The sequence below is a fragment of the Petaurus breviceps genome, unplaced genomic scaffold (assembly GCF_028583685.1).
Source record: "Petaurus breviceps papuanus isolate PSGF00001 unplaced genomic scaffold, PetGlider_PUasm1.0 98, whole genome shotgun sequence".
NCBI classification, from domain to species: Eukaryota; Metazoa; Chordata; class Mammalia; order Diprotodontia; family Petauridae; genus Petaurus; species Petaurus breviceps.
The window spans coordinates 64258798-64274369 of NW_027187460.1; the positions used below are offsets into that span (position 1 = coordinate 64258798).

The following is a 15572-nucleotide window of genomic DNA, read 5'->3' on the forward strand; positions in this document are numbered from 1 at the left end:
TATATATATATATATATATATATATATATATATATATATATATATAATTTTCCTGTTCTGCTTATTTTGCTGTCTATTTATATAAATACTAATAATAATACTAATATAAATAATTGCTTCTTTGAATTCTTCCTATTATAGGATAGTAAGATTTCATTATTTTCATGTAGAGCAGTTGGTTTAGCTATTCCCCATTTGGACATCTACTTTGTTTTTTATCTTTGGGTCCTGACTAGCTACTGCCAATAAATTTGCTATTTTGCTACTGAAAAAACTGCTTCTATGAATATTTTGGTGTATATGTCACTTTTCTTTCTGATTTTTGCCTCCTTAAAGTGTGTACCTCGTAGTAGGATATCTGGATCAAAGCTCATCCTTTTATTTATTTGTTTTAAAAAGATTTATGAAATAACACAAGCATATCTATGACATAGAATAAATGAAAAGATGGTTACACATGAAACTGCAAATCTATTATGTAAGGTCATGCCTCTATGAAATTTCCCCTCATTCCTCCTGTTGGAAATGACTCTGGATCTCATACAGCACTTGTATAAATTTTAACTTGGCCATTGGTATACTTTAAATGTGAGATCTTTGGCCAGTGACCAGCCTGTGGACCTACTAGTGGAAGAACTGAATCATTTTCATCTTTACATTCTTCCTATAAATGAAACCAGAAAAAAGAAGTAAATTGAAGTTAAATGGAGGGATAATTTACAAGTTATTCATGTGGAAACAAATAAAAGAATTGAAGGAGTTGGTTTTATCATGTGCCCAAAGGCATGAAAAATATTATTTCAAATGTTCTGGCAAGTAAAGCCCTTCCTGTTTATTTTCTTACACTTTGCCCCCCTCCATTTGCTCTGTAGTCTGGGTACACTGGCCTTCTAGCTATTTGTCACACACAACACTCTTATCTCCAGACTCCATGCTTTTTCATTCACTAGTTCCCATTCCCTGAGTGCCTTTCCTTCTGTCCATCTACTGGCTTCTTTCAACACTCTGCTCAAGTCCTACCTTCTATAAGAGGTCTTTCCTTCCTTCCCATTACTAGTGCCTTTCCTAGGACATTGCTTTTCACCTCCTCTTGCAGACACACACACACACACACACACACACACACACACACTGTCTTGTCTCTATCTCTAGATCTTGCATATACCTTGCCTACACATAACTGTTCCCGTGCTGTCTTCCCCAGTAGAGTGTGAGTCCCTTTTAGGCAGGGATTGTGTTTTTACTTTTCTTTGTATTCTTAGAACATTGCGGAATGCCTGGCACACAGTGAACACTTGAGAGATATTTGTTGACTGACTTTTGCTCATCTCTTGTTATAGAGCTCTTGATAAATAAGTCTTCAGAAAGACCTCCATGAAAACAATTGCAAATTATTCACTAATGGTTATAAAGAATGAACAGATACAGTAATACAATGAAGAACTCAATAACATCCTTAAATTAAATCAGCATAGACTTTGTTTTTCTGTGACTTAAAGATGAGAATGATAAATAAAATAGAAAAACATGAATTAGGGATAAGGAGTGAAAGAGGTCAGAGACCTGTAGACTCTGAAGAAGCCTCATGCCTATACCTGGTGAATACTTTTTTTTTTTAAAGCAATTGGGGTTAAGTAACTTGCTCAAGGTTACACGGCCAGTTGTTTCTGGGTGTGGTGCCGAGTATCTGAGGCCGGATTTGATTCAGGTCATCCCGACACTGGAGCTGGCGCTCTTACTCGCTGAGCCACCTGGCCGCCCCTGGTGAATACTTTTCAATAAAATAATTGGTAGGTCCTGGTCATTTAGAATATAAACTCATTTGTAGAATTTTATGCAGTAGAATGATGGAAGATTGACTAGTACTGCTTTATAAAACAGAGAAGTAATGGAGAGAAATTTGAAAAATATGGCAAAAGAGAAACAAGGAAAGGAATTTAGAAGGTCCTTTAGGATAAATGTGGAAAATGACAACAAACATGAAAAAAGGAAAAGATCTGTGGAGATTTTTCTAACTAGTAATTTTCATTATCAAGGACATTGGAGCCATCACACTTGTACTTTAACATCATGTTTTGAAAAGATATCAATAAAAAATATTTTAAAATTAAGAGGTAGGTAGGAATTTGGTAGGCAAATAAGGAGAATGAAATCAAGAAAAGCAGCTGGATTAGACTAAGTGTGTGAAGAGGAAATATATGATGTAGGTGACTTAATTGTGAGGATGTAGAGGGACAAATTGACATGTTATCTGAAGAAAGTGAAGATACCAAAGGTTTGCAAAAATCCTCAGATTTCAGAAACACTAGAATAAGTGACTAGGAGAATGTCAACAACTTTTGACTTGCATACTTTTCATTTCTATGGAATTTTTATGAGAATCATCTGTACGTGCATTGAGGGTATTAGTAGAAAAAGGCAGATTTTCACAAATGATAAGCCACAGGGGATTACTTCACATCACATAATTGACTGCAAGATGTAGAGAAGAAAAGGTTCCCCTGTTTGTGTTTTTTTTTTTTTGGAAGGGGGAAGGTAGGGCAATTGGGGTCAAGTGACTTGCCCAAGGTCACATGGCTAGTTTTGTGTTAAGTGTCTGAGGTCGGATTTGAACTCAGGTCCTCCTGACTCCAGGGGCAGTGCTCTATTCACTGTACCACCTAGCCGCGCTGACTGTTGTTGATTATAAAAAAGCATTTGAGTCAGGAGAGCAAACTTCCACCTTACTGGTTTTTTTCTAAAAATGTATTTCTCATCCTATCAGATTTTTTCAAGATCTTTGAAAGATAAAGGTATAAATTGGGAATATATATATATATATATGTACACACATATCTATTTTTCTATTTATCAGTGATATTTGCTACCATAGTGAAGGAGATCTAGTGTAGAGTCGATATTGAAGAGGAATTCCCTGTGTGTGGTGAGGTCCTCTAGTTGTTCATGGTTGAGAAAGACTTTGTTGGTTTCGTTGAGCTCCTGATTATTGCAGCAGCTCCTGGAAGAGATGGTCTAGTTCATAGAGCATTAGATTAGACTTGTAGTCAAGAAGGCCTCAGTTTAGAACCTGCTTTGAATATTTACTAGCTCTAGGACTCTGAACAGATCATTTCAATGGAGTCAGTTTCTTCATATGTAAAGAGGATTGGACTTAATGACTTTGAACATCCCTTCCATTTCTACATTGATGAGATCATGAAGGAATCCATGATTATTCAAAAGAATTTAACCATCTATATAGGAAAAATCAAGTAGATCAAGAATGTTTTGCTCACATTATTACATTTAATTAAAAAGACAACCCATAATGTTTATCCCTCAGTATAGATATCTGGGACAAAGAGTACAAAGGGACTTTGAATTGGACTTAGAATTAAATTGGAGGAAGAGGATCACCAATTTGATTGCCTTGAGGAAGTCTTAGAAGTCCTTTAATGATGTCTAAATTTTAAAAGACCCATCTTTTTAAAATATCACTATTCTGTTAGTGGTGCAAGTCATGAACTTCTTCAAAGGATTAAAAATAAGCATCAAACAGAGAGCAAGAGAAAGAGACATGGTGGGTTCAAGCAGGTTGCAACGTATAACAAGGAACTTCAAAGAACTCTGGTAAAGGATGTCATTAAGGAAATGTATGAACCAAAAGTATGTATGAAAAAGTGCTTATTCAGGGCCTCCTATATATAAAGCATACGAAGTTAGATCACTTGGTAGACAGTCTGAGTCCTCTGCTGGTATACTTGTCCTATCATGAGATAGAGAGGAAAGTTATCTGTATGTTCGGTGAATCATAAACTTAAGAGAGGATATGGATGAGTCATATAGGATGGTCAGTCATGGATAGATTATGAACTGCATTCTTGGAGGAAGCATTCAAACTGATGAGATAATTGATCCATTTGAGTAGAGTATTCTCCAGAATTTAGTACAAATTCTGCATATAGCTTAATGAGAAAGTTTGTTGAATAAATTAATCTTGTTGAAATAATTGGTTGGAAGGGTGAGAACCTGACCATTATTTGCTTTATTGAGGAAGGTTTCCCCACACCCAATTCAGAACAAGGGATTAGAATAGGCCTCATCAGATGACCTGGCTTGGTATCAAACATATTTTAAAATACGAAATTGAGTTCAACAAGTACTTCTTCAATTCAATAAGCACATATTTTAAAGAATTAGTTTTGGAGAGTTTCAGCTAAATGTTGTTATGTTAAAAAAAATATAGCCCCTGAACTTGTTATATAAGCTTCTGCTATAATGAACTTTTTATTTACCCCTAATTTATGCTTGACTCTCTTCTCAGGAATTTAGGGCCACTTGTAATAGAATAGGAAACGAGGAAATAATTTATTTGCGTAGTAATTTCAAAGAATTCAAGTAAGGCTGTTTGTGATTGGAATGCAATGGAGTAATCAGGGGAAAACTGTAAACATTAGGGATGGAAATAATTGGTGATTTAAAAAGCAAAACAAAAAAATGAGTATGCAAGTGGTAGGAGAAGAGAGAGTATTAGTCCAAGGAAAAAGATTATATGTAAGAGAGAAAAGAAAGTGTGGTAGTGTCATCTTCTTTGGAATCTTTATTTGGTCCAATAGCATCTTGTTGATGTAGTAAGTACAGAGAGTTAATAAAAAAATGTGAGAACAAGATGGTAGGGAGATTCTTTAATGTCCTAAGTTAAACTTGGGAAATATTCTTTTTTTGGGCTTCAGAACTAAATTTAAAAAAATATTTAGAAGTAGTTATGTTGGAAGGTGAAAGGGTAGTTGCTTCTTTTTATTCTTTCCAACGTTATAATTATACCAATATGATGGGTGAGAATTCTCTTTATTTTATATGAAATATCTAAAAAAAAAATTGGTAAATCTGAATCAAGTGGATGTTTTCATTTTGTTTTTTGTCCTGAAATTCTTAGGACTGTTAGTCTTATCCTTGTCAGCTGTCTTCCATTAAATCTATTTAAATTATTATCATCTAAATGGATTTGGCCAAAGTATAGCTTTTAATCCATGAATCTTTAAAAAAAAATCTCACTAACATTTATTACTTAATTCTCTAAAAGATCAAGGTGCTACTTATTAGAAAAGTTGTAAAAGGATACATGCTTCAGTTTAAATGCTCTTTTAATATTTTGAAATAGTGAATGTCAGTACTTTAGGGAATTGATCTGTCTTTATGTATTAAATTTGTTTCATTCTTTTGATTTCCATTTCTATTTTTTCTTCATTTTTGGGGTCCCAGATCTCTGCTTTCATCAGTATAAGGGACTTCCTATGTGGAAACTTTCTCTACTAGTGTCAACACATTTGTAACATTGGTTCCTAGAGTTCCCTGAGGGCACATAAGTAGTCTGGGTCACAGGCAGGACTTGAACCCAAGTTTTCCTGAATCCAAGACTAGTGCTTTTTCTCTGCCATGTTGTCTTTTCATCATTTTTCATTTGTTGTTATTGTTACTGTTGTTTTATTTGACTCAGATCTTTATTTCATGGAGTTTGGACTAAAAAGAAAAGAAACTTCTAAAACAGTCACCCAGTTGATACTAGTGCAGGACAGTTGGACCAAAGCCATTTCTTCCACATATATGCTTTTGCTGGATTTTAGGTAGTTTGTTGAACTGTTAAAGGCGGGGGGAGTAGTTGGCCTGAGTTTATGTCAGCTTAGGCCAGGCATGGGAATAGGAGCAGAGACAGTTCCAGAGACCATATGAGCTGGGACTCTGATAATAAAAAGTTCTTGGAGGGTAGATCCTTTGCTATATTGATACATGGTCCACGCCTGATTTCACCATTCGGAGGGGATGGGACACTCCTTGCTATCACCTGACCAGAGTATATGCTAACAGGCCAGGGGAAGAGACATGGGATTGGATGAATAACAGAGTAGTAGTTTAAAAAAAATAAGTTCAAACCAACATAAAGAATGAAAACTTAAATCTTGATCCTTCATGTATAATAGTACCTTCCAACACTAACTGCTTTGAATATATGTTGTTAATACTGTATTTGTTTGAACTGGAGATGATATATAGATTTTCTCAATGCTTTAGAAGAATGTATGAGAAAGTCATTATTAACTTGCTTATTCAATTCAACTTGAAATAATTAAAGCAGTAGCACCAAGAAGGCATATTTTTATAGTTTTATTAATTCTCATTTTTATGAACTTAATTGCTTGTTTTTCTGTATTTCAAATCATGTTCATCTGCTGAGCTTAAAAAAAATGAAAAATTCCAATAAGACAAACATATGGAGGATAGAAATTTTATTTCTGATTAATATAACTACTAGAAAGGAGGAAATATAATCTAGAAAAAATTTTATTTTTTTTTTTAGATCTTATGGAAGTGTATTTAAAGCAATACATAAGGAATCTGGTCAAGTGGTGGCAATTAAACAAGTTCCTGTTGAATCAGATCTTCAGGAAATCATCAAAGAAATTTCTATAATGCAGCAATGTGACAGGTATGAATAGAATTGCATTTGTATTTTTTATCCTCATGATTGACACTGTGCATGAATATAATGGACATTTGTATTATTATACATATAAACATGTTTATGTATTATCTTCCTGGATTCCTTGCTGTTTATTCTTTAGAAATCAAAGTTAAAAAATAAAATCATCAAAGAAAATGGGATATAAATAGAAACGGCATAAGGGTCTTTGGTGATAGAAGCTTCTCATTCTTAGGGGTGTGATTTTTCTTGTTTGCTAAACTCATTTATTTTGGGACTATGCATTTTACATTAACATTTTATATAAGGGGATGAAAATGGGAGACTTACTGGAAGAATGGTGTTCCCTTTGACAGAAATAGGAAAGTCTGAAAGAGGTATGGGTTTGGGGGGAAAACATAATTTGTTCAATTTTAAACATGTCAAATTTGAGATGTCTTTGGGACATCTAGTTTGAAATGTCTGTTAGGCAGGTGCTACTGCTGAAACTTAGAGGGATTATTGGATATATCCAATCCTAGTCTTCCTCTGAGATTTAATGGAGCTCTGTGAATCACTTGCATAGGAATAATATCTAAACCCTTGCTGTCTGATGAAGTCACCAAGAGAAGAGGGCTCGAGGATAGAGCTTTGAGGGACACTCAAAGTTGGCAGGTATGATACTGATGATGAGCTACCAAAGGAATCTGAGAAGGAGGGGTCAGGCAAGTAAAAAAAGAACAAGGAGAGAGCAAAATCATGAAAATCCAGAGAGGACAGTATATTTAGGAGGTGAAGGTGAGTTATCAGTGTCAGTTTAGCAGATAGAGCAGGTAGGATAAAGACTGAGAAAAGACCATTAAATTCGGCAATTAAGACATCATTGGTAACTGGAAAAAGCAATTTCATTTGCTTGATGATATTAGATGCCAGACTGCAAAGGATTAAGAAGTAATTAAGAGAAGACGAAGTTGAGGTAATGAGTGTAGGAAATTTTATCCTATGATTTTGATGGTAAAGGGAGGAGAGATATAGGGTGATGGTTTAAAGGGATGGTAGGTTAAGGTTTTTTTCTGTTTGGGGAAACATGAGTATATTTGAAGGCAGTATAGAAAGAACCAGTAGAGAGGGAAAAGTTGGAGATTAGGGAGAGAGGGAAGGTAATTGAAGGGACAGTATGCCAGAGAAGATAGGAAAGAAAGGCTGGAATTGAGGCTATGTAAAAAGTTGGCCTTGGCAAGAAGTGCCACCTTATTATCAAAAACGGGGAAAACAGGAGAGAGTGAGAGATGTCAAGATGTTTTGCAATGAAGAGGAGTGGAGAAGAGGGAACTTATTTCAAAATTTTATTCTGGAGAAAATAATGATGGAAACTCCATTCATTTTGAACCTGATTCTGACTGGTAAGAAAAAGTTGGTTGTTAAATCAAAAATGGGGAGGAGAACTTTTGGAGGAAACAATAATTTCTTGTTAGAGTTCATGATGTTTAGATGATATGATGATAGTTAAGGAGGAGAATCTTTGTAATTCTGATGATAGGAAAACATTTCAGGGAATTTGGAGAAAGGATAAATAGGAACCTGTAACTTAAAAAATCAACAGAGGAAGTCAGCCCAATAGTACCAGGTTGCTTTCAAGAATAAAGTTTTGATAACCTCCACATGAATAATTCTGGTGAGGAAAAAAATTCAGGGAAATGTATCCTACTGTACTACTACTGGTAGAGTATACTACTACTGATGTTAAAAAAGTGTAGGAGTTGGAAGTTAGGACAGCTAAAACAAATGCAAAAGATTTGGGAAGTCCTATGTGAATAATGCTAAAAGGGATAAAACTAATGGTATATTGAAGCTGGTGTTGAATAGTAAAGGCTGTAAAGAGCTTTTTAGAGTGATGTTAGGGGTAAGAGAAAAATGAAATAAAAAGTTATGACTATTGTTTTGATTGGATTTACCTCAGAAACTGGCAATAGATAGGAGGCAGCATTACCCCAAGTTTAATTTGCTTCTTTTTTCTTTGTGGAGCAGCAGTGTGGTATAGTGGGTAGAGAGCTGTCCTTAGAACCAGGACCACTTGGGTTTAATTCCTACCATTTATTGGGTGACTCTGGGCAAGGCATTTAACCTCTTAATCCTTGAGGTACTCCTCCAAGATTCTAAGTTGCAGAGAATGTATTGGTCTGCATTGGTGGAGCAAGTTTCATCATCAGGTATTGTCTTACACCAGTTAAGTCACAGGTCCAGACCCTTTCTTTATCCAGGTTCTCTGCCAAGAAGAAAAATCTTTAGATTGGTAAGGATAGAATAACATGTAGTTAACATGGAGGCAGAACATAAGATGAATGAAGATTGTAGGATTTTAGATTTAGTGCTGGAAATGACCTTAGAGGCCATCCAGTTCAACTTTCTCACTTATTTTAGGTGAGAAAACTTTTAGATTTTATTTTAGATTTTAGATGAGGAATAGAGAATTTAAGTGAATTGTCTAGGATCACATATATAGTAAGTGTCTAAGATAGGACTCTTTTACTCTCAAATGCCTTTTAGAAAAGAGGCGCTGTAGCAACCTATTAAAAAGATTATACACTATGACCAGGTTGGATTTATAGCAGGAATGCAGGATTGGTTTAATATTAGGAAAAGTATGATAAAACCAATAAAAATCACCATTTTCTCAGCACATAACTGAAAATGATTCTGACAAAATAAAACACCCATTTAAAAGTATATAAATTAATATTCATTGGATAAACAGCATCTACCTAAAAACAGCAGTTAGGATTAACTCTAGTGGAGAAATACTAGAGATCTTTTCAGTAAGATCAAAGGTAATGCCAGTTTGTCCACGGTCATCACTATTGTCTTACTCTAGAAATATTAGCTAGTGCAGTAAGTCAAAACAAATGAATTGGAGGCATAAGAATAGGCAAAGAAACAAAATCATCTTTTTTTTACAAATGATATAATGATTTACTTAAAAAGTCCTAGAAATTCAACTAAAATTAATTTTGACAGTTCATAAATCCAGTGAAGTAGCATGATATAAAACAAATTCACAAAACTCATTAGCTTTTTGGTATTACCAACAAACCCATCAAGAAAAAAATTCAATTCAAAATAATTATAGATTATATACAATATCTGGGCATCCATCTACCAGGATACATGCAGAAATTATGTGACAATAAAATACTCTGGAGATGAGGTGGTTGCCCTAAATGAGTTCAAGTCACCATGCCTAGGCAAACTAGGTTCTAGGGTTTTGAAAGAATTGATGGATGTGGTTACTAAGCTGCTTTCAGTGTTAGATAGATAAAAAATTTATTTAACATTTATTATGTACTAGATACTGGGGATTCAGATGCCAATAAGCAAGGCGGTCTCTGTCTTCAAGGAGTTTTTATTTTAAAGGAGTAAGACATATAAAGGGGAGGTAGAAAGAGTACTTATCTAGCACCTTGGTCAGGGGTAGGCCAAAAATGGTATCAAGAGGCCTGGGCTATGGTAACATAAGTCAAAAGCTGACCTATTAAAGCCAAAGGACCCAGAGTCCAGGCTATCACTGGGGAAGTGATGGTACAAGTAGAGATATGGAGTGAGCTAAAAGTGATTTTTAAAAAACTTGTGTATAAGTAGTTCCAAAGGTATCATGATGAAAAATCTCCACTTCCAGAGAGAGAACTAATCAACTTTGCGTGCAGAAGGAAGCATGTTTTCTTTCAGTTTTTAATTTTTTCTTACTTTTTTCCTCCTTTCTCAACATGGCATATGTGGAAATATGTTTTGTATAACTTTGAAAAGATAATGGGTATTTCTTGTCTTCTAAATGGATGGGGGAGGGTCAGCAGGGAGAGAGAACTGATAACTGAAAATAAAATTTTTTTTTTGCCTTTTGGAGTGGGGAGAGTAGGGCAATTGGCGTTAAGTGACTTGCCCAAGGTCACATGGCTACTAAGTGTGTCAAGTGTCTGAGGACAGATTTGGACTCAGGTCCTCCTGACTCCAGGGCTGGTGCTATATTCACTGTGCCACCTAGCTGCCCCAATAAAAATTTTCTAAAATTGAAAAAATTTTGTAGTAGAGATGGTACAGGACTGGCAAAAGACAAATATTTTCCTAATTTAGATAAAGGGAAGGGAATGGATCCTCAACTGTGGACCAGTGCTCTTGACATTTAATCTTGGCCAAATGCTAAAATATATATGTATATGTTTGTGGTTTTTCTGAAGGGGGGAAGGCAAGGCAATTGGGGTAAAGTGACTTGCCCAAGGTCACATGGCTAGTAAGTGTTAAGTGTCTGAGGCTGGATTTGAACTCAGATCCTCCTGACTCCAGGACCGGTGCTCTATTCACTGTGCCACCTAGCTGCCCCTAGAATATATTTATAAAAGGATTATCAGTTGTCACTTGGAAAGTGAAACTAATTTTTCAGGTTTAGTATGGGTTAATCAAGAATAGGCCATGATAGACTAACGTTTTCTTTTCCTTTTTAAAAAACCACCAAACAAACCAATATTGGTGAACTGGGAGAACATAGTATAATTAAAAGAACATTGCACTTAGAACCAGAGAATCTGAGTTTGAGTCTTGGCTTTGCCATTTATTCTTTCTGTGACCTTGCATAAGTCACTTTCCTCTTTTCTTGACTCTACCTCTGATTCTCTGGAGTTTGCTACCATGCTTCAGCAGACCTTTCACCCTGGATCATCTTCTTGCCCTTGTGGTCCTTTTATCCCATTGGTGAATTCTTCCTGGGTCGTTCATTTTGGGGAAGGGCCTAGGTCAGCCTTCTTCATTCCTCTCCTGGCTTTGTCTCTGACTTTTCAGACTTTGCCAGCATGCTGCAGCTCAGGCCCTCCTCCAGGCTCCTTTTCATCTCCCTTTTATGTGTTGTGTTCCTCCATTAGAATATAAGTTCCTTTAGGGCAATAGCTATCTTTTTGCTTGTATTTGTATCCCCAGTGTTTAGTACTATACCTTGATTCTCTGGCTTATATATTGTGCTTGTTGTAGGGATTTCTGTCCAAACACTGGTTGGATATGGAGTGGGCTAAAAGTTGAAGAATAATGAGATCCCTTCCAACTTTGAGATTCTGTAATTATGGCAGTTCCAGTCTGACCTGTAAAATGGGCTAGATTGATCAGTGAGATATTTTAATCTGCTTTATGAACCAACATCACAAGGTTTAGTTTGAGGGTGACCTAGAAATCAAATATACATCCTCTTCTATATATATATATATATATATATATATATATATATATATATATAGTCTTCATATAGATATCTACATCTATTTCTAGACTTTGGCATGCTAGGTAGACACCAAAGAGATGAGTTGCCCTCAGAAGGACATGGTGTTAAGCCCTTTTACAACAGGTTCCCTAGTGGAATGGGCAAATGAAAAGTTTGTTCCAGTAGCAGTGAACTCGGCTTCAGCTGGCATATTGAAGATGCCAAGATTATTTACTATTTCCCAGGCTGTTGCCACTTGTTCTGCCTTTTGTTTTGCCACTGGATTTTGGTGACTCTGGAAGAGAGAGTGAGGCTGACAGCTTTGTGCAACTCTGCCTTACTTAAATTCAGTTCACCCTGTGATATCATCTGTCCTCTTCAAAAAAAAAAATGGACAGACAACAACAAACAACAATAGTCTTTCAATCAGATTAAATATATACATAACAAATGTGGTAATGATAAGATACTAAAACCTTGCAAATTCAAGACTAGATTGTTTTAAGCCTACAAATTAAATTTAAACTTTTTACTTTAAAACAAGATTGTGCTAGCTCTCTGGCATAGAGTAGGTATTTAATAAATGCTTGTTTGATTATGTGGAAATATGCATGAATATAGAGAAGTATACCCCAGAAGAAACTATCACTTAGAATTTTCTATCTATTACTAAAAAGGACAACTTATAAACAGAGACGGTGAGTGAATGTAGCATGAAGATTTCCCTAAAAAGAGTCTTTATTATCTTGTCACTAAAGCCCTACTTAGTGTGAATTATAAGTCAAAAGTTGTGACTAGTGCCAAACTTGGATAAGAAAACCCCTCATTACCTGTATGTTGTTGAGAAAATCGTGTAATCTCTTTGTGCCCTAGCATTTCCATTTATGTGCTATTCACTCCATTTTACATTTGAGTAAACTGAGGCATATAGCAGTTAAGCAGCTTGCCCATGGTCACATAGCTAGTACATATCACATTTGAACTCAGGTCTTTCTACCCCAGGCCCAGTGTTAAATCCACTGCATCACCTAGGGGCATACATACATTTTGCTAGGTTAAATCTTGGATTTGTTCTCTTACTCATGGCAAAAATGTTGCGCTTCTTGACTTCTAGTTATTCTCACCTATTTATATATATTTATCTCAGATTCTGGTTTTCATTTTGCTTAGTTAAGCTTAGAATTATTCTCTGCAGGACTCTGAGGGGAAAGCCTTTCTAGTATTCTCTTTCTGACTACTTTACCTGTCATCTTTACCCAGCAAAGTACTTTATGAAGTGCACTGATTCCTTTTAAACTCCCATTCAGGTTTTTGTTAGGCTATATCAACTAAGAATGTTCTTTCCCTCTTAGGAACGTGTCTTGTTTGTATCAACTGTTTTCATGAACAGTTTTTTTAAAAAACTTAATTAGAGGTTGCTATTTGTATAATCCAAAATAAAAGCCAGTGTGTTATAATGCTGAACCTAGATTTGAGTCATGGTTTGTCCACTAATTTCCTGTATGACAAATAATTTAACTTCTTTAGGTCTTGGTGTCACATCTGTAAAATGAAGGTATTAGATGATCTCAAAGATCTCTACAAGCTCTAGAGTTCTATGAATTAATAAACTGTCTACTTTTTGTCCATTAGATTGTGAGCTCTTTGAGGGCGGGAACTTTTACCTCTTTTTGTATCACTGATGCATAGAGTATTGCCTGGCATGTAGTGAGTGCTTAATAAATGCTTATTGTCCAAGATGTCCAGTTTTTTTCAGAGTTCTGTTATAGTTTAAGATTAAAAAAAAGTCTTTTGTTTCTGCAACATGTTCATTTCTAAATATATTCCTCTCGCCTCCTCTACCCAGTGAGCCATTGTTTATAACAAAGAATTTAAAAAAGAAGGTGAAAAAACCGATATAGCAATACTAACATATTAACTGAGTTCTGATAGTGAAGGTTACTGATTTTTTTTTTTTGAGAAGTTTGATTAATACCAAGTTACCATGACAGGGTATCTGAATTAGTACAGAAAATGATATACCTAAGTAAGTACTTAATCCACTTGCTAAGTGTAGAGGGAAGATAAGGCAGGCAGGGGAGGTACCAATTTACTGTACAAGCTAATTTGTAAAACGTTAAGGTTGAGGATGATGGAAGACTAAGAACAATATGTTATCGGACATCAATAAAGTGTTGATAAAACAAGTCTACAGAGTTTGGCATGTGAATCATATAAGTCAAATCATCTTAAGAGCATTTAGAGTTGAAACTGTTGCCCACTCTTTCCTCCTAGAGGTCCTTTTCTATATGGATTTTCATGACACACTTCTCTTGGTTCTCCTAGTAATTTGTCCATTCTTTCTCAGTCGCAGTTGCTAAAATCATCATCATTTTTCTCTTCCATAAATGTAGGTATACCAAAATAGTCTATCCTGGGCTCATTTCTCTTCCCTATTTATTATCTCTTAGTGGCCTTATTAGCTCTTACAGGTCCAATTATCATCTCTAGATGAATCCCAGACCTGTAGTGTCTACTGTCTTCACATCTTGCATCACCAGTTGGCTATTTGACATTTTAAATTTGATGTTTGATAGGCCCCTCAAACTCAACATGACTAAAACTGAACTCATTATCTTTTTCCCAAACTCTAATGAGTTTTCTAATTTATGTTGAAAGCATTATCCCTCAGAATCATCATAGACTTCTCTCTCATGGCATTCAATCCATTGTTTCCAAGTTTTATTGATTCTGCCTCCAGAACATCTTTTTTCATCCATTCTGATCTCAGTACTTGTGTGATCACTACTCTTTCAGGTCCTTATCACTTTTCACTTGGACTATTATAATGGCTTCCAAATTGATTTCTCTGCTTCAAGTTTCTTTTCATTCCAGTCTGCTTCCACACAGCTGCCAAAATGATATTCTCAAAACACATGCTTAATCATGTAATGCATTTGGTCAGTAATCTTCAGTGACTCTCCATTGCCTTTAGGATCACATACATACTCCTTTGTCGCTTAAAGTCCTTTACAGCTTGACTTCCACCTACCTACCTTCCCAGCCTTATTATATATTATTCTCTTTTGCCTTCTCTTCATTGTAGCTAAACAGGTGGTTTTGCTGTTTTCCCATACATATTCCAAATCCTATTTTTCTTTCTTCCCTGTGCCTAGAATGCATTCCTTCCTTACCTTTGGACCTCTTGGAATCTCTGTTTCCTCAGCTGTTTAGGGTCAAATACTACTACATTAGGTACTGTCCCCCAGATGCTAGTGTCTTCCCACCTTTCCAGTTATGTTATATTTATTTTGTATACACTTATATGTGTATATGATGTCTTTCCCGATAGAAAATAAATTCCCTGAGTGAAGGGACTATTCATTTTTATTTTGATGTACCCAGCTCTAGCATAGTGTCTGTGGCATAGTAACAGGAAATGAACCTGTAACTTCATTGGTACTGGGAACTTCCAGGTAAGGAAGCACCCTCTACAATGCAAGTTTTTTTCTTTCTCTGTAACATCTAGTTTTATAGTAGCCTAGAACACTTAGAGGTTGTCTAACTTGCCCAGGGTTCAATTTTACCTAAACTGATTTATATATTCATGTCTTCCCAATTAAATTACCAAAAATTATTTTACTGTATTAGAAAAAATAATAACATTCATTTGCAAGAGCCAGAAGTCAAGACTATCAAAGGAACTAATGAAAAAAGAAGTAAAGGAAGGAAGTTTAGCAGTACCAGATCTTAAACTATATGATAAAGCAGTAATTATCAAAACTATCTGGTATTGGCTAAGAAATAGAAACTTAAACTATGTTATAAAGCGGTAATTATCAAAACTATCTGGTATTGGCTAAGAAATAGAAACTTAAACTATGTTATAAAGCGGTAATTATCAAAACTATCTGGTATTGG

At 35.4% G+C, this 15572-nt stretch overlaps 1 protein-coding gene across 5 annotated transcripts in view; it reads left to right on the forward strand.

The window, feature by feature from the left end:
- Nucleotides 1–15572, forward strand: part of STK3 (serine/threonine kinase 3) — a 468999-nt gene that overhangs the window by 26481 nt on the left and 426946 nt on the right. For all 5 annotated transcript variants that reach the window (XM_069080955.1, XM_069080960.1, XM_069080958.1 and 2 more), the window contains exon 3: nt 6335–6463. In XM_069080955.1, the coding sequence (XP_068937056.1) occupies nt 6335–6463 (129 nt within the window). The remainder of the gene's footprint in view (nt 1–6334; nt 6464–15572) is intronic.